The 14,567-nt window shown below is 41.7% G+C and overlaps 1 protein-coding gene across 2 annotated transcripts in view; it reads left to right on the top strand.

Annotated features, from left to right (window-relative positions):
* The first annotated feature begins 306 nt into the window (after positions 1–306).
* Positions 307–14,567, top strand: part of LOC141110702 (galactoside alpha-(1,2)-fucosyltransferase 2-like) — a 67,705-nt gene continuing 53,444 nt past the window's right edge. The window contains exon 1 of one of the 2 annotated variants that reach the window (XM_073602217.1): positions 307–457. In XM_073602217.1, coding sequence (XP_073458318.1) covers positions 433–457 — 25 coding nt within the window. In that variant the 5' untranslated portion in view covers positions 307–432. The remainder of the gene's footprint in view (positions 458–14,567) is intronic. The other variant, XM_073602218.1, reaches the window with a different exon arrangement.

The raw sequence follows: 14,567 nt of genomic DNA, 5'->3' as shown, positions 1-14,567 counted from the left end.
CATTCCAAATCCTGAAAAGGATTAGCTTCTACCTACCCATCTGACCACCCTCCAAATTACATGATCTTAGCCCTGTAATGAGGATGATTTCCTAAGTGCCCTTTAAGCCTTTAGGTTTTCTGTGCTGCGTCATTTTTTATTATCTTCAATTCAATCACATCTCATCTGTATCTAACAAGATGATGGATGATCCCAAAGACAAACTGTTTGTTCTTGATTCTGTGATTTGGATAATGAAGAGAAGCAGGAAAACAGGTTGCCACACCCCGAATGACACAATCTCTCAAGGTTCAGCTTACCTGTCACAGATATATTCACACCCCTCTACCTTATACTAGTAGGTAATTATGGAGCAGGTGCTTTCTCGCTGTTCTGGCTGACTGAAGTGAAGAAAACAGGTTGTATAGTTGAAGTCATACACACAGAAGAGACATGAAGTGGAAGCCTGGTATTGTAGGTGAGTAAATTTGCTTATGTACTACTCTCTATGCCCACTCTTAGGCTACTTTCACACTGGGGAGGGCGGGCATCGGTGGTAAAACGGGTGCTATTTTTAGCGCCGCTTTACCATTGTTTTAGGGACGCTATTCGGTCGCTAGCGGGTGGTTTTAATCCCTGTTAGCAGCTGAAAAAGGGTTAAATCCGCCCGCAAAGTGCCGTTGCAGCGGCGCTTTGCCAGTGGTTTGGTGCCACTGCCCAATTGATTTCAATGGGCAGGGTACTTTAGGAGCGGTGTATACACCGCTCCTGCAGGGCTGCAAAGATGTTGCTTGCAGGACTTTTTTTTTTTACCGTCCTGCAAGCGCACCGCTCCAGTGTGAAAGCTCTCGGGCTTTCACACTGGAGAAACAAGAGAGGCTCTTTACAGGCACTATGTAGGCGCTATTTTTAGCGCTGTAGCGCCTGTAAAATGTGAAAGTAGCCTAAAGCCTTGTATACACAGTTTGATTATTGGGCGACCGAGCGTCTGATTTTTGTTAAAAGAGGGTGTGCAGGATTTTGCCTATCATACTAACTATCCGCAAATTGTCATTTGACAAACACAAACATAGTGACGTATTATGAGAGTATAAAGAGGAAGCTAATTTCTCAAGTGTCACCCTTTGGGCCCCTTCTGCTAATTTCATGTTAGTAGAAGTTTGGTAAGCATTGATTCGCGATTTTCAGATCCTACAAAACAAATGCCTTTTAAAATACATTTGGCATAACTACATGCAAAGCAGCTTCATTATTATCCCATTAAAGAAGATGAGAATTTTGACATTTCATCAATTGCCGCTTCACGAATGTTAATTCTGGATTACGAACAGTAGTTTACAAGACCAAACTCTTCCCAGGCGTTCCTTGATTCCGAGCATGCGTGTTTGTATTTTTCGACTTTTGTGTGACGGATTCCTGTACTGACCATCCGAAAATCAGACGTTGAGTTCACATCAGACAAAAATTTTATAGCCTGCACATCCATCTTTTGTCTGATGTAAAAGTCGAATCGTCTGTCGAATGCACCGTACTAATGATCCGAAAATCCGCAGACAGCTCATCTACAGACTTTTCTCTTCTGATTTTTGTACCGTGTGTACGAGGCCTTAGGCTATATTCACACTGGAATTCCTGCATTTAGCTTTTCTTAACACAGCAGAAGTTATTTGGGAAGTAGGAACAACTTTTTATGCCTCCCAAATATTTTTTTTCCTACATTTAGATGTTCCTGCTTTAAAGTAGATTTAGCCTTAGGCCTCGTACACACGCTTTGATTTTTGAACATCAATTGTGTGACAACGACCGATCGTCCGCAAATCTTACCGTTAGTATGGTGCTTTTGACTGCTGATTTAACTTTTTTGTCAGACAAAAGCTTTATGTGCAGACTATAACGATTTTGTCGGATGTGAACTCAACATCTGATTTTCGTTTCATCAGTATGGTTTTCGTACGAAAAAAATTGTAAGAGCAATACTACGCATGCTCAGAAACAAAAGAATACATGCAAAACTATTCAACACGTTACGTCACTTCTGATGTTGTATTCTGTCAAACGAAAATTCTCGTATTGCTAGTAACCTCTTCACTTTCGACACGAGACTAGCATGCCACAAAATCAGACGTTCTGGCTTTATTCACATGCATTTTATTGGATCATGCAAATACAGAACTCTACTTTCTCTGAATGCAGCTAAATTGGCTGCATCTAAATGCAGGCAAATACTGTTTGAATGATAACTGTGTATTTACAGTATATGCATTTAGAAATGTCCTCTATTTTTTTTTTATTGCCAGTGTGAATGAGGCCTTAGTCATATGACATTGCCATCTGCCCACATTACTTGGTTGACTTCTTGTAAAAAAAATAATATTTATTACAATAATAATTATTATTATTATTCAGTATTATTTTGTCCTTTTATATCCCCAGACAATTGCTTGAGAGCCACTGGTACCTTAAAGACCTGCTGCTTTAAACTTGTCACACACATTACAAAGGAATTGAAATGAATTTACAATGAATCAATGTTGAATACATTTTACATAAATAATGGATGAATGGGTGAAACATTTATCATTAGATTTAAGTGGTATGTAATCTGTGTGGTGGGTTCATATTGTTTTAAATAATGTTTATATACTATATTATATTTAAATATATATCCATATTTAAATACATAATAAATACAGAGAATTGCATAAAATCAAGAAGTACACAGTATGCTATTCAAATAATTGGGACACTGCAAACTGATCTCAGTATTTGGCCCATTGTCTTTCAGAATTGCTCTTTCATTTCCAACTCTTACCACCCAAAGCCCCGTAAAATGTCACTATTAAAAATCTGGAAATCTTTATCTATTCAATGGAACCTTTCCTCAGTCCTTTTAAGGAATGTTTTAATGAAGTCAATATTATCATAATTAATAAATTGTGTCTCTTTCCTCTAAATAGAGTAGGAACACAATCATTTCAAATGTTAAATTAATATGTACAGTATCTTGAATAAACTGCTTACTCAAGCTGCAGTTTTACTTTTATTTTTTTGGGCACTGATAGTCAGCACTGATAGGTGGCACTAATAGACGGCACTGATAGGTGGCACTGATAGGAAGCACTGATGGGCACTGAAAGGCAGCACTAATAGGGGACACTGATGGGCACTGATTGGCAGCACTGGTCGGCACTGATTGGCAACACTGGTCGGCACTGATTGACAGCACTGGTGGGCACTGTTGGGACTGCACTGATAATAAGCATAAAGGGGTAACTGTCCACCAGGGTTCCCATTTTTGATCATTGACTTTTTGAGAATGTTATTATTCAAGAGTATATACTTTATCTTATGCCAATTACTGAATGAATGAATGACGAATGAATGAATGAATTAATGAATGAATAACTTGTATAGCGATATATATGCGAACTAAATCACCTCAAGGCGCTTTTGCCGCCAGTGTCCATCTGGGTCTTCAGAAGAGGGTCTTGAGCTTCTTCCTGAAGGCTAGATGGTTTTCTTCTGAGCGGATGTCCCTGGGTAGAGCGTTCCATAGCCGTGGTCCTTGGACTGTGAACCTTTGTTCGCCTTTTAATTTATAACGGGTCTTGGGGATGTGGAGGATGTTCTGGTTAGTTGACCAGAGAGGGCGACCTGGGGTGTAGTGCTTTATTTTGTCACAGAGGTATTGCAGGGCTTTTCCTTGTGTAAATTTGTGAGTGAGGCAGAGGGTCTTAAATGTAACCCGGTCCTTCACGGCTAGCCAATGGAGGGTCCTCAGGGACAGGGTGATTGATTCCCAGGGTTTTTTCCCAGTTACCAGTCTGGCTGCTGTGTTCTGGACGATTTGTAGACATGAAATTTGGTATTTTAGAAGTCCTAGGTAGAAGAAATTTGTGTAGTTGAGTCATGAATTGATGATTGTTCCAACTACTGCTGCTGTATCTCCTTCCGGTATGAAGGGGATGAGTCTACGCAATAGGCGAAGAAGGTAGTGGGATCCACTGACTACTGATCCTATTTGTGCATCCATCGTCATGTTTGAGTCGAAGAAGACTTTGAGGCTTTTGACATTAGTGCTGGGGGTGATGAGATGTCCGAGGATGGTGAGTGGTGTGGACATCATGCCAGGGTTTTTGTTTTGGTTTGCATGGAGGAAGAGGAGTTCTGTTTTGGCTCCATTGAGTTTAAGGGAGCTCTCCATCATCCAATCGTCGATCAATGCGAGACAGTTTTCCAGTGCCTGGTATTGGTCTTTTTTGTTGGTGATGCGTAGGTAGAGTTGGATGTCATCTGCATAGGAGTGATAAAGTAGGTCCTGGTTGCTGATGATTTTGAGGAGTGGGCGGAGATAGATGTTAAAGAGCGCGGGTGACAGGGGTGATCCTTGAGGGACTCTGCATGTCATTTTTCGTGCTTCCGAAGTGAAGGCTCCAAGTTTCACTTTCTGAGATCGGTTCTCTAGGAAGGATGCGAACCAGGGTAAGTCTGAGTCTGCAACTCCGGCTACCTCTGTGAGACGAGTGAGCAGGATTTTGTGGTCTACTGTGTCGAAAGCTGCACTGAGATCCAGCAGCACCAGGAGACACGATTCTCCTTCATCTGCTACTTCAAGGGTGTCATTCCAGATTTTGAGGACTGCAGTTTCTGTCCCGTGGCCAGGGCGGAAACCAGATTGTAGTGGGTCCAAGAGTTTATGGGTGTGCAGATGCAGTTGTAGCTGTTGTACTACTGCTTTCTCGATAATTTTGGAGATGGTGTTGAGGCTTGTGACAGGTCTGCAGTCATTTGGGTCTTTGGGATTGAGGTTAGGCTTCCTTAGGAGGGGTTTGATTGTGCCTTGCTTGAGGGAGGTCAGGACGATTCCTTCTTTAAATGACTGGTTTATGAGGTATGTTATGATGGGTGGCAAGATCTCGGTACATTCTTTCAGAAGTTTTGTGGGATCAATGTCGTTTGGCGATGTGCTGTCTCGGAGGTTTCTGATGATGGTTTTGGTGGTGTCAATGGTGATTTTTGACCAGAGCAAATCAAGGTGGTTGTAGAATCTTTGTGTGGTTTTTGTCTTCTTGCTCTGGCCGAGTGGGGTTACTTGCTATGTTCTGCTGAGTTATTTCCCGAATGGTTGAGATTTTGTCAATGAAAAAATCAGATAACACATTGCAGAATTCTTGTGTTTCATTTGCTGGAGACTCTAAACAGGTGAGGTTCATAGTCTGGGCGACTAGTTTGAAGAGTGCTTGAGGGAGGTTTATGGCTTATGAGATGGTTTTGGAGAAATGTTCTTTTTTTTGCGATGAAGATGGCTTTGTGGTATCTTGTGGTGAGTGATTTGTAATTTGTGTGGTTTTCCATTGTTGGGTTCCTTCTCCATGCTCCTTCAGCTCTTCTGCGTTCTTGTTTCAGTGATGTAAGAGAGTCATTGAACCAGCTTGAATTGTTTTTGCGAGTGGGTGCTCTGCGTATTGGTGCGACTATGTCTGCTGTCTGTAATAATGCTGTGTTAAGGGAGTTGAGTGTGTCTTCAGTTGAGTAGTTTTGGGTTAACGCCGCTATTTTGTTGGATAGTTTAGTTTTGAAGAGTTGTGAGTATAGTTTCTTCTGTGATCTTGTCCAGTGTATTGTCGTTGAGTGTGTTGGTATTTGGTAAGTGATGTTTATCAAGTGTGTTAATATCAATGTTTTGTTTGAAGATGAGTGGCAAAATATAAGCCCAAATATCAAAATCTCTAAGTGTATTCCTTACCACCATCCTTGTTTAACAATAAATATTTTCATTGTGTTAATTTTGTATCCTGCAAAGGAACAAAATATTTCAATCAAATGTATGATTTTTATATACACTATATGCATATTTTTACCTAATGTTCACAATTACAGTTCCTATGGCAGTACAAATGTATGTGTGTGCAGAGTAATCGTATCTTTTTTCCTGGCCCATCCTCACGTCAGCACACAATGGGTTAACACCTCCTTCAGAACCCCCCATGACCACATGTACCTAGTTGAATAAAAGACAGCCCCTCTCCCAACTAAGGTGTTCTTCTTTTTTGGTCTGCTCCAGGCCACCTATTGATTGCAGTTGGTAAGTAATTTGTTTGCTACATTCCCCCTGCCGAACCTACCCCTCCATGTTCAGCCACTCATGGAGTTGGAAGACCCTGAATGCTGAAGGTAAATCCTTCTAAAAACTAGTGCTTTTTTGTGCCAAGACCGTGGGCAAAATTATGCTTAAACAGCACTGACTTTGTACATGTGTGTTTTATTATAAGAGCTCTGCAATGTCATTATTGCCTCTCCCATGGGTTTTTTTCTTGTCTTTATATGCAGCGCACCATACTGCTCTCCTGGCTTTATTCTCAGTCTGAGAGCTGCTGTGAAAGGTTTCAGAGTGCGGGGAGATGGGCAGCACAGGATGGGAACCGCCAGATGCCATGCATTGTTGTCTTGGAGGTCTGCAGTTGGGGAGGGCTTCTCTCCCTCTCTCTCTCTGCAGTCCTACCAGGTAAAGGACTTATCTCAGATTCTGACTGAGTCTCCTGTCTGTCTCTGGATGTGCTGTCCTGGCTCCCTTGCTATGCTGGCTACTTCTGTGGGTTTGACAGTCTGACTGTTTTTTTGTCTCAGACTCTGACTGTGTCTGCTGTCTGCCTTTGGAAGTGCTGTCTGGGCTCACCTGCTGATGCTTCAAAAGTGAGTGGATGAAGGCAGATGGCTCTTAGAGAGACAGTGTACCTGTTTTTTGGTGAGAGGTAATATGCTATTTTTCTATTTTTCTATTTTGTACAAATATGAGCTTGTCACACCTGTTAATGGCACAGAAGGTTAGTAAAGGTAGGAGGGGGCAACGTGGGACATGATTCTTAGAGTGCCCAAGGAAATTATGCAAATTAAGGTGTTTTGCATTATTTTAGGAGCAGAAAGCCTGAACGCAAATGCTCCACAATACATAAGACCCGCCAATGATCACGGGATGACGACATCTTACAGGTTGTCACATTTATTAAGCATGTGGTCAATACACTCTAAAGGAGTTGTTTCCACTTACCCTGTGAAGGGACAGGATCCAGCAAATTGGTACATGCGTTTATGCCAGCATGATAGAAAATGCCTCGCTAAGCTCAGGATGCCTCGCGAAACTCAGGGTTAATTTTGGGTTGCATGCAGTCTGCAGTGGCAGAGCAATGAAATTTCACAGGTTGCCTCACAAGGATGTGGTTGTGCAAAATTAGAAGCCCTATTAAGCTGGCTATAGCAGAAAGTATGCTGCAAATATCCATGCCACAAGCAACACCGATAATGATAGAGCATAACGCGCTCATCGATGAAGGATGGTCTTTTCCCACAATGATAGAGTGTATAGCGCTCGTTGATGAAGGATGACAGAGACCTTGTCAGAAACCAATTTACAGTAACAGGTTCTCTAAGCTTTATCCAAATAGGATGGCTGATGTATGTTTATGCACTGCACTTCCAGGGGTGGATGCTGCCCTCTAGTGCCTGGGGCAGCAAATGTCTTTGCCTTTTTATAACTCTGTTACCTTCAGAGATCATATGGATGAGAAAGTGGACTTGTTCACACCAGATGCAGTCCAGTGCGCTTTTATTCTGCATCAAGAAAGCATGGACAGTGATTAACTTTGATCCCAATTACCTAATTCACACCAGTACAGTGCATTCTAGTGCAGTCAACAAAAGTAGAATGTTGCATTGTTTCTGTATGGAACACATCTGGAAAGTGGCAAAACGCATTGAGAGTGCATCAAAAACATTCATGCAGAAACACATCTGGAACACAGAAATTGTGGTGATCTGGCCATTAGGCTTGTACGGAATCTATACAGTGACAGATTTTGCCTGCCAATCAGCAATAGAGTTAACTTCGCTATATAAACTTCAGAAATGGCATTACATTCAACACTGGAAACTACAAGATGTGGCACAGTTTCTGGAAAGAGTGGAACCTAGCAACTGACTGTTGGTTGATGCTTTTGATAGACTTAGTACAAGCGCTGGTGCACTCAGTCACTGCTATGAGAGCATTGTGGTTACGGCCACTGGAGGGCAGGCGGAACTTCTACACAAGCCTTTGACATTTCCTATAATGGGAGGTTATTGTTTGCCCAAACGCTGAATAACACAATTAAGCGAATGACAGGAGGAAAAGTCTGGACGGTGGCCGCAGAGTAGTAAGAGGAAGCCGCCATCCTTCACTCAAGACTACTGAACTTCAGAAAGTGCAGGAGGCCAAATCTTATAGGACAGGCTGCAGATTTAACAGATCACAGTGGCGGTGTCTCAAAGTCACTTTTGACATGAAATCAAGTCCAGTGCAAGCTGCTAAGATGGCTGGAAAGTCTTTTTGAAGGAGCATCCAACCAGTCTCTTCCAGTTGGGGTCTGAGTGAAGTTGATGATTGTATCCACCTTCTGGAGGGTTTGGACGACAATCGTCAAAGACCAGTGGGTCCAGAAGACAGGTGGGAGTACACGGGAGATTTCCAAAGTTGACCACTGAATTCATTTAATTTATGTTCAACAGATCTCAGAAGAGAAAATGTTTTCAAGATTTTTATACTGCTACAAAGCCATCATGCCAGTGATGCTGGAAACATAGAATTATCTGGGGGCCTTTCTCCCCAGTTTTTCTAGTACTTAAGGCAGGAGCCTTTTGGCCTGTTTCAGTTTGAAGGAATCAAATGTGTTCATACACACCAAGAGGTTCAAGATGGAGTCCATGCGGACAGTCACAAGGACAGTTCAGCAGGAGGACCAGTTGGTATCAATCGACTCATACTTCCATGTACCGATCAATGCCGAGCACCAGAGGCGTGTGAGATTTGCAGTGGCCAGATGTCACTTCCAGTTCAGGTGCCTGCCTTTTACAGGATTGGCAAAGCCCCAGGAAGCTTTTGAACATCTTGTTGGCAGTGGTGGTACCTTGGGCCAGGTGTCACATGAAGGTGTTCCAATTTGCCTTCTTTAACCTATGAGCTGGGCTGTCTATGTATCAGAAAATCTTTGTGCCTATACAAATTCAACAAAAACTGGAATTTTGGACATCGGCACTGTGCTTCTTTTGGAGGCATGCCTCTCAGCCCAGGAAATAGGATGATTCTGATGCCTCTGGAGCTAGGGAGTCCATAATCTGAAGAAACAAGTGCAAGGCCATTGGAGCGCTGTGAAGCGCAGACTCCCCAAGTATCTTGAATGGAAGGAAGCCTTTTCTAGCATTGCAAGCCTTTCAGGATCTTCAAGGGGGCACTTCCGGACCGCCGCACGACTATGTACGTCCTAAGTTTGAACGGGGATATCGTTGTTATGGCAGCAGCTAGCTGCCATAACCCCGGTATCCCCGTTTTCGTGCGGCGGCCGGCTTTCAGATAAAAGTGGTCCCTGCGGCGGATTCGCAGCGAGATCACTTTTATCGGTGGCAGGAGAGGGCCCCCCCCCGCCGCGATCCAGTGCCCTCCGCCGCTTACCGGAGCCGTCGGTAGCGGCGGAGGCGATCGCGTCCTCTGCCGTGGTGTGTATAGAGACGAGTGAGGCCAAGATGGCGCTCACTCGTCTCCATGACACTGCTGGGCGGAAGCGATGTCAAAACGTCACTTCCGTCCACGCCTCTTAAAGGCATATTTTTTCAAATGTCATTTTTCTAAATGACTTTTTTTTTTTTTTTATTGCATTTTAGTGTAAATATGAGATCTGAGGTCTTTTTGACCCCAGATCTCATATTTAAGAGGTCCTGCCATGCTTTTTTCTATTACAAGGGATGTTTACATTCCTTGTAATAGAAATAAAAGTGACACAATTTTTTTTTTTTTTTTAAAGTGTAAAAATAAATAAAATATTGTAAAATAAATAATAAAAATAAAAAAAAAAATTTTTAAAACCCCCCTGTCCCGACGAGCTCGCGCGCAGAAGCGAACGCATACGCGAGTAGCGCCCGCATATGGAAACGGTGGTCAAACCACACATGTGAGGTATCGCCACGACCGGTAGAGCGAGAGCAATAATTATAGCCCTAGACCTCCTCTGTAGCGCAAAATATGCAACCTGTAGAATTTTTTAAACGTCGCCTATGGAGATTTTTGAGGGTAAAAGTTTGACGCCATTCCACGAGCGGGCGCAATTTTCAAGCATGACATGTTGGGTATCAATTTACTCGGCGTAACATTATATTTCACAATATAAAAAAAAATTGGGATAACTTTACTGTTGTTTTATTTTTTTATTCAAAAAAGTTAATTTTTTCCAAAAAAAGTACGCTTATAAGACCGCTGCGCAAATACAGTGCAAAAAAAAGTATTGCAATGACCGCCATTGTATTCTCTAGGGTGTTAGAAGAAAAACCATATATAATGTTTGGGGGTTCTAAGTAATTTTCTAGCAGAAAAACTTGTTTTAAACATGTAAACACCTAAAATCCAAAACGAGGCTGGTCTTAAAGTGGTTAAGGTTGACAACAAGACAGTAGTAGCCTACATTGCCTGACAAGGGGACACCAAGTCTTTTCTTGTTACATCTTGCAAAGAAACTTATCGTGGGGCAGAGAACCACTTAGTCAGTTAAGGTTGGTCTTCTTGCCAGGGAAGCTAAATCAAATTATTGGTTTGGTTAGGCAGAATATTTTTTCAACAAGTGCCTCATACCAATATTGGCCCTATGGGGTGTTCCAGCAGTAGTTCTCAGGGAGACTTCACTGAGCATGCAGCTTCTGATATTTGCAACAGGATAACAATGCAAAGACTTTGTCATACAAGATAGGTTCACAGTGCCATGGAATTTTCTGTTTGATCTTTGTGTCTGGTCAAATTAGATCTTTTATGGCAAGGTCAGTAACAGCACCCCAATCCAATCAGACTACTTTTTTATAGCCTGGCTATGGAATAGGCTACACTAGGGGTGCAGGCATTCACATCTGAGGTTGTTCAGACCATGGTGACCAGAAGATCATCCATGAATGCTACATATGAGAGGATATGAAAGAAGGTTGTTTTGTTTGCTCAGCAAAAGCTTTCACTCTTGTGTTCCCTGCTCTAGCCAATATCCTTGACATTTTATAGTCAGCGCTAGAGGTTGGTCTGTCATACAACTCCATTTAAGGTACAGATCTCTACTTTATCTTTTCACAGGCTGCAGATGGGTGCAAAAGCCAGTGACCAGATGCTTCTTCCAGATGATAATCTATATATGACCTTGAGGGAAATCTGTATTCCCTCTGTGGGACTTAGGCTTGGATCTAAGAGCACCCTTTGCTCCAATGGTTTCATTTCCATTGAAGTACCTCATGGTAAAACTAGTTCTCCTGACAGCAACTACTTCAGACAGAAGGATGTTGAAGATTGCAACACTTTCCTGCATGGGCCCTTTGGTGTCTTTTTTTTTTTTTTTTCTTCTTTCTTTTACCACGTCTATCTCCAAAGTTCAATTTTAAAGTGGTATCCAGTTTCCAGAAAAACTTGGAAGTAGTTTTCATACGAGAGTCACTGAGTGCACAGCAGGGAGACCTGTCTCTTTTCATTTGTTCCCTCCCACCCTATATTAGCTTTGGTATATCCCATTGTGTGCTGACGTGAGATGGGCCAGGAAAACAGAAAATTGTTATTGTTAATTGGCCCATCCTCACATCAGCACAGGACTCCCTCCCTAGTGGCCTGTCGCAGGCTAAGTTATCGAACATCTTAGTTGGAGGAGGGGCTGTCTTTTATTCAGCTAGGTACAGGGGGTCATCTGGGTTTCCAGAGGAGGTGTTAACCCATTGTGTGCTGGCGTGAGGATGGGCCAGGAAAGGAAAATTACAGTAAGTATTTGATAACAATTTTCAAAAAATTTTTTATATTAATTATCAGACTGTACCTTTTTTATTTATTTATTTTTTTAATGTGGTGGTGGCAAAAATTGCATAAAAATTGGATTGGATTTATGCTGTCATACAGACACGTTTACATTTTGTTGCAGTGTAAAGCTGGTCACAGAAAGGGTTTCAAACTAAAATTTTTAGGAAAAGTCTTAGGAAAATTCATAAAAAAATTCTCTGAACATTCCTTTGTCATTCAAAAGATTTTATTTGCTTTTAACATTTGATTTTGGAGAGAATAGACTTTACCAAATAAAACACAAACACTGATAGAAATAAGTTCATTCGAGAAAAGTTTTCCACCCTGCTCTTTTGAATTTTCTCGCCACTGTGGTTGAAAACAAATGTTGATTTCCCCCCACTAATGATTAGAAAAACAAACTCTTAGAACCTTCTTTTCCCAAGAATTAACATTCAAAATTCTACCTGTCTATGTCTGTGCTGGAGAATTGCACTTCAGATTAAATCTGCATGTAGATTTTTTTGGGCTGGAGCTACATGTGAACTGGAGCAATCATTCTTAATCATAGATCTAAGTTTATCTAAAACAAAAAAAATAAAAAATTAGCACAATGGACCTTTTTTTTCTTTTTTCTTTTTTTTTTTTGTTTTTTTTTTGTTTTTTTTCTTTCTTGTTTTTTTTTTTTTTTTAATCAAAAACTTTTTTTATTTTAGAAAATTATTCTCATTATACATATCATTCGTGCATTTTGTTCAATAAAACATTACACATGGAATATACATGCCTATTCCTGCACTCATGCACTATTCTATATCGTTCGTGTGTATTTACTTCTATATCATATCACTCTACCTTCTTTTCCCTTTTCCCTCCCTTTCCCCCCTCCCTCTAATCTCATGGCTACATCCATTACCTGTGTCTCCTAATATTTATTCACTGCATTCGTTTTTCCCTTTCTTCCCCCACTAATGCTTTTTCGTATCTAAATATTCAACCTTTACTCCTTCAGTCCTTTCTTTTCCTCTCCTCTCTGCCCTTCCCTCTCCTATACCTCCCCCATGGCTCTACATCTGAATTCTTTCCACTACCAATTGATGTGGTGCTAAATCCGCATCCCCCAACCATGATTGCCATATAGAGTCAAATTTACCCTTTTCTCTCCTACGACTATACGTCAATTGCTCTCTAGAAAGCAGAGAATTTACATAAGAGATCCACTGCTTCCCCGTGGGTACCGCTGGTGCCATCCAGTATTTTGCAATAAGTTTCCTGGCTAGGTACATCAATCTAGTTAACATGTAGTACATTCCTCTTGGGAACATTTCTGCATTTATGGCTCCAAGCAGGTACACTACCGGGTTTAGGGGGATAGGAACTTGCGCTAGTCTAGTAATACACTGGGAGACTTCTTCCTAGTACCTGTGTAGTTTAGGACACCTCCAAATTAGGTGTATAAAGTCCCCCTTATATATTCTACATTTAGGGCACAGAGGGGAGTCTCTTCCTCCCCATTTTTATAGCTGCTCTGGTGTTCTATAAGCCCTATGCAAAATAAATAATTGTGACAATCTATGGGATGTGGATACGGATACCGCTGGAATAGATTCAAGTGCCATTTCCCACTGGTTTTCATCTATCTCCCCTATATCTTCCACTCATTTGTTTCGACACTTTAACGAGGCATAGTCCTGAACTGAGGACAGCAATTCCCTATAAATTTTTGATGTTAATCCTTTCCTGGTGTCTGCTACAAGAACTTCTCTCAACAAAGATGATGTTGATACTGTCAGAGGGTGCGTTGTTTGTTGTGCCTGCAACGCATGACGGAGTTGGAGATATTGATAGAAGCTCCTGGGGTTTAACTGAAATTCCCTACATAGTTGTTCATATGTCTTTAGCACCTCCCCCTCATAAAGTTGTGCAAAGAACCAGATCCCCCTTTCTTTCCAGGGGGTAAAACCTTGCAATGCTTGTACCTCTGGGTATCTTTTATTGTGCCATATCGGAGTAAATGGGAGTACACCCGTTATTTTCAGCGCTTTCCGGATCTCCCCCCCATACCCTTTTGAGAAGGATGCTCGTAGGTTCTGAACCATTCATGCTTGGCAAATCCATCCCCATATGGGAGGCCGCCTTTAATGCGGGGTCTGATATGGTCACCAATTTACATATAGGGTCCTCATTTCCTTCATGCCCCCACCCTGCCATCTGCTGTAGCTGTGAGGCCAAAAAATACATTTTGGAATGGGGTACTGCCAGTCCTCCTCTATCCTTTCCATATTGCAATGTGCCTAAACTGATCCTAGCTACCTTTTTTTTCCATATTAGTTCCCTCATCAATGTGTCGATTTTCTTGAACCATTTGTTTGAAATCCACATTGGTGAGTTATGGAAGATATAGAGTTGCTGCAGAGCGCATACCATTTTTATTAAATTTGCCCGTCCTATTACTGATAGTGGAAGCTTACACCAGCTGTTACATTTCACTTTCTGTCTAACCAACAGTGGACCCAGGTTTAGCTGAAGATACTCAGCCCGATCTGGGGATACCATCACTCCCAAATATTTAAAGCTGTTGACTATAACTATTTGTTCCACCCCCTCTAGTAGCTGTTCCTTCAGCTGATCTAGGGGCATTAACGTTGATTTTGACCAGTTGATGGTAAAGCCTGAAAAGCTTCCAAAATCCCCTATTATCTCCATCACTGTTCGCAATGAGGCAGCTGTATCGCCTAAATATATAAGCGCATCATCTGCATATAAAGAT

The sequence above is a fragment of the Aquarana catesbeiana genome, linkage group LG10 (assembly GCF_042186555.1).
Source record: "Aquarana catesbeiana isolate 2022-GZ linkage group LG10, ASM4218655v1, whole genome shotgun sequence".
Taxonomy (NCBI): domain Eukaryota; kingdom Metazoa; phylum Chordata; class Amphibia; order Anura; family Ranidae; genus Aquarana; species Aquarana catesbeiana.
Note: the sequence above shows the minus strand (reverse complement) of the source record. Positions and strands in the feature narration are given on the sequence as shown.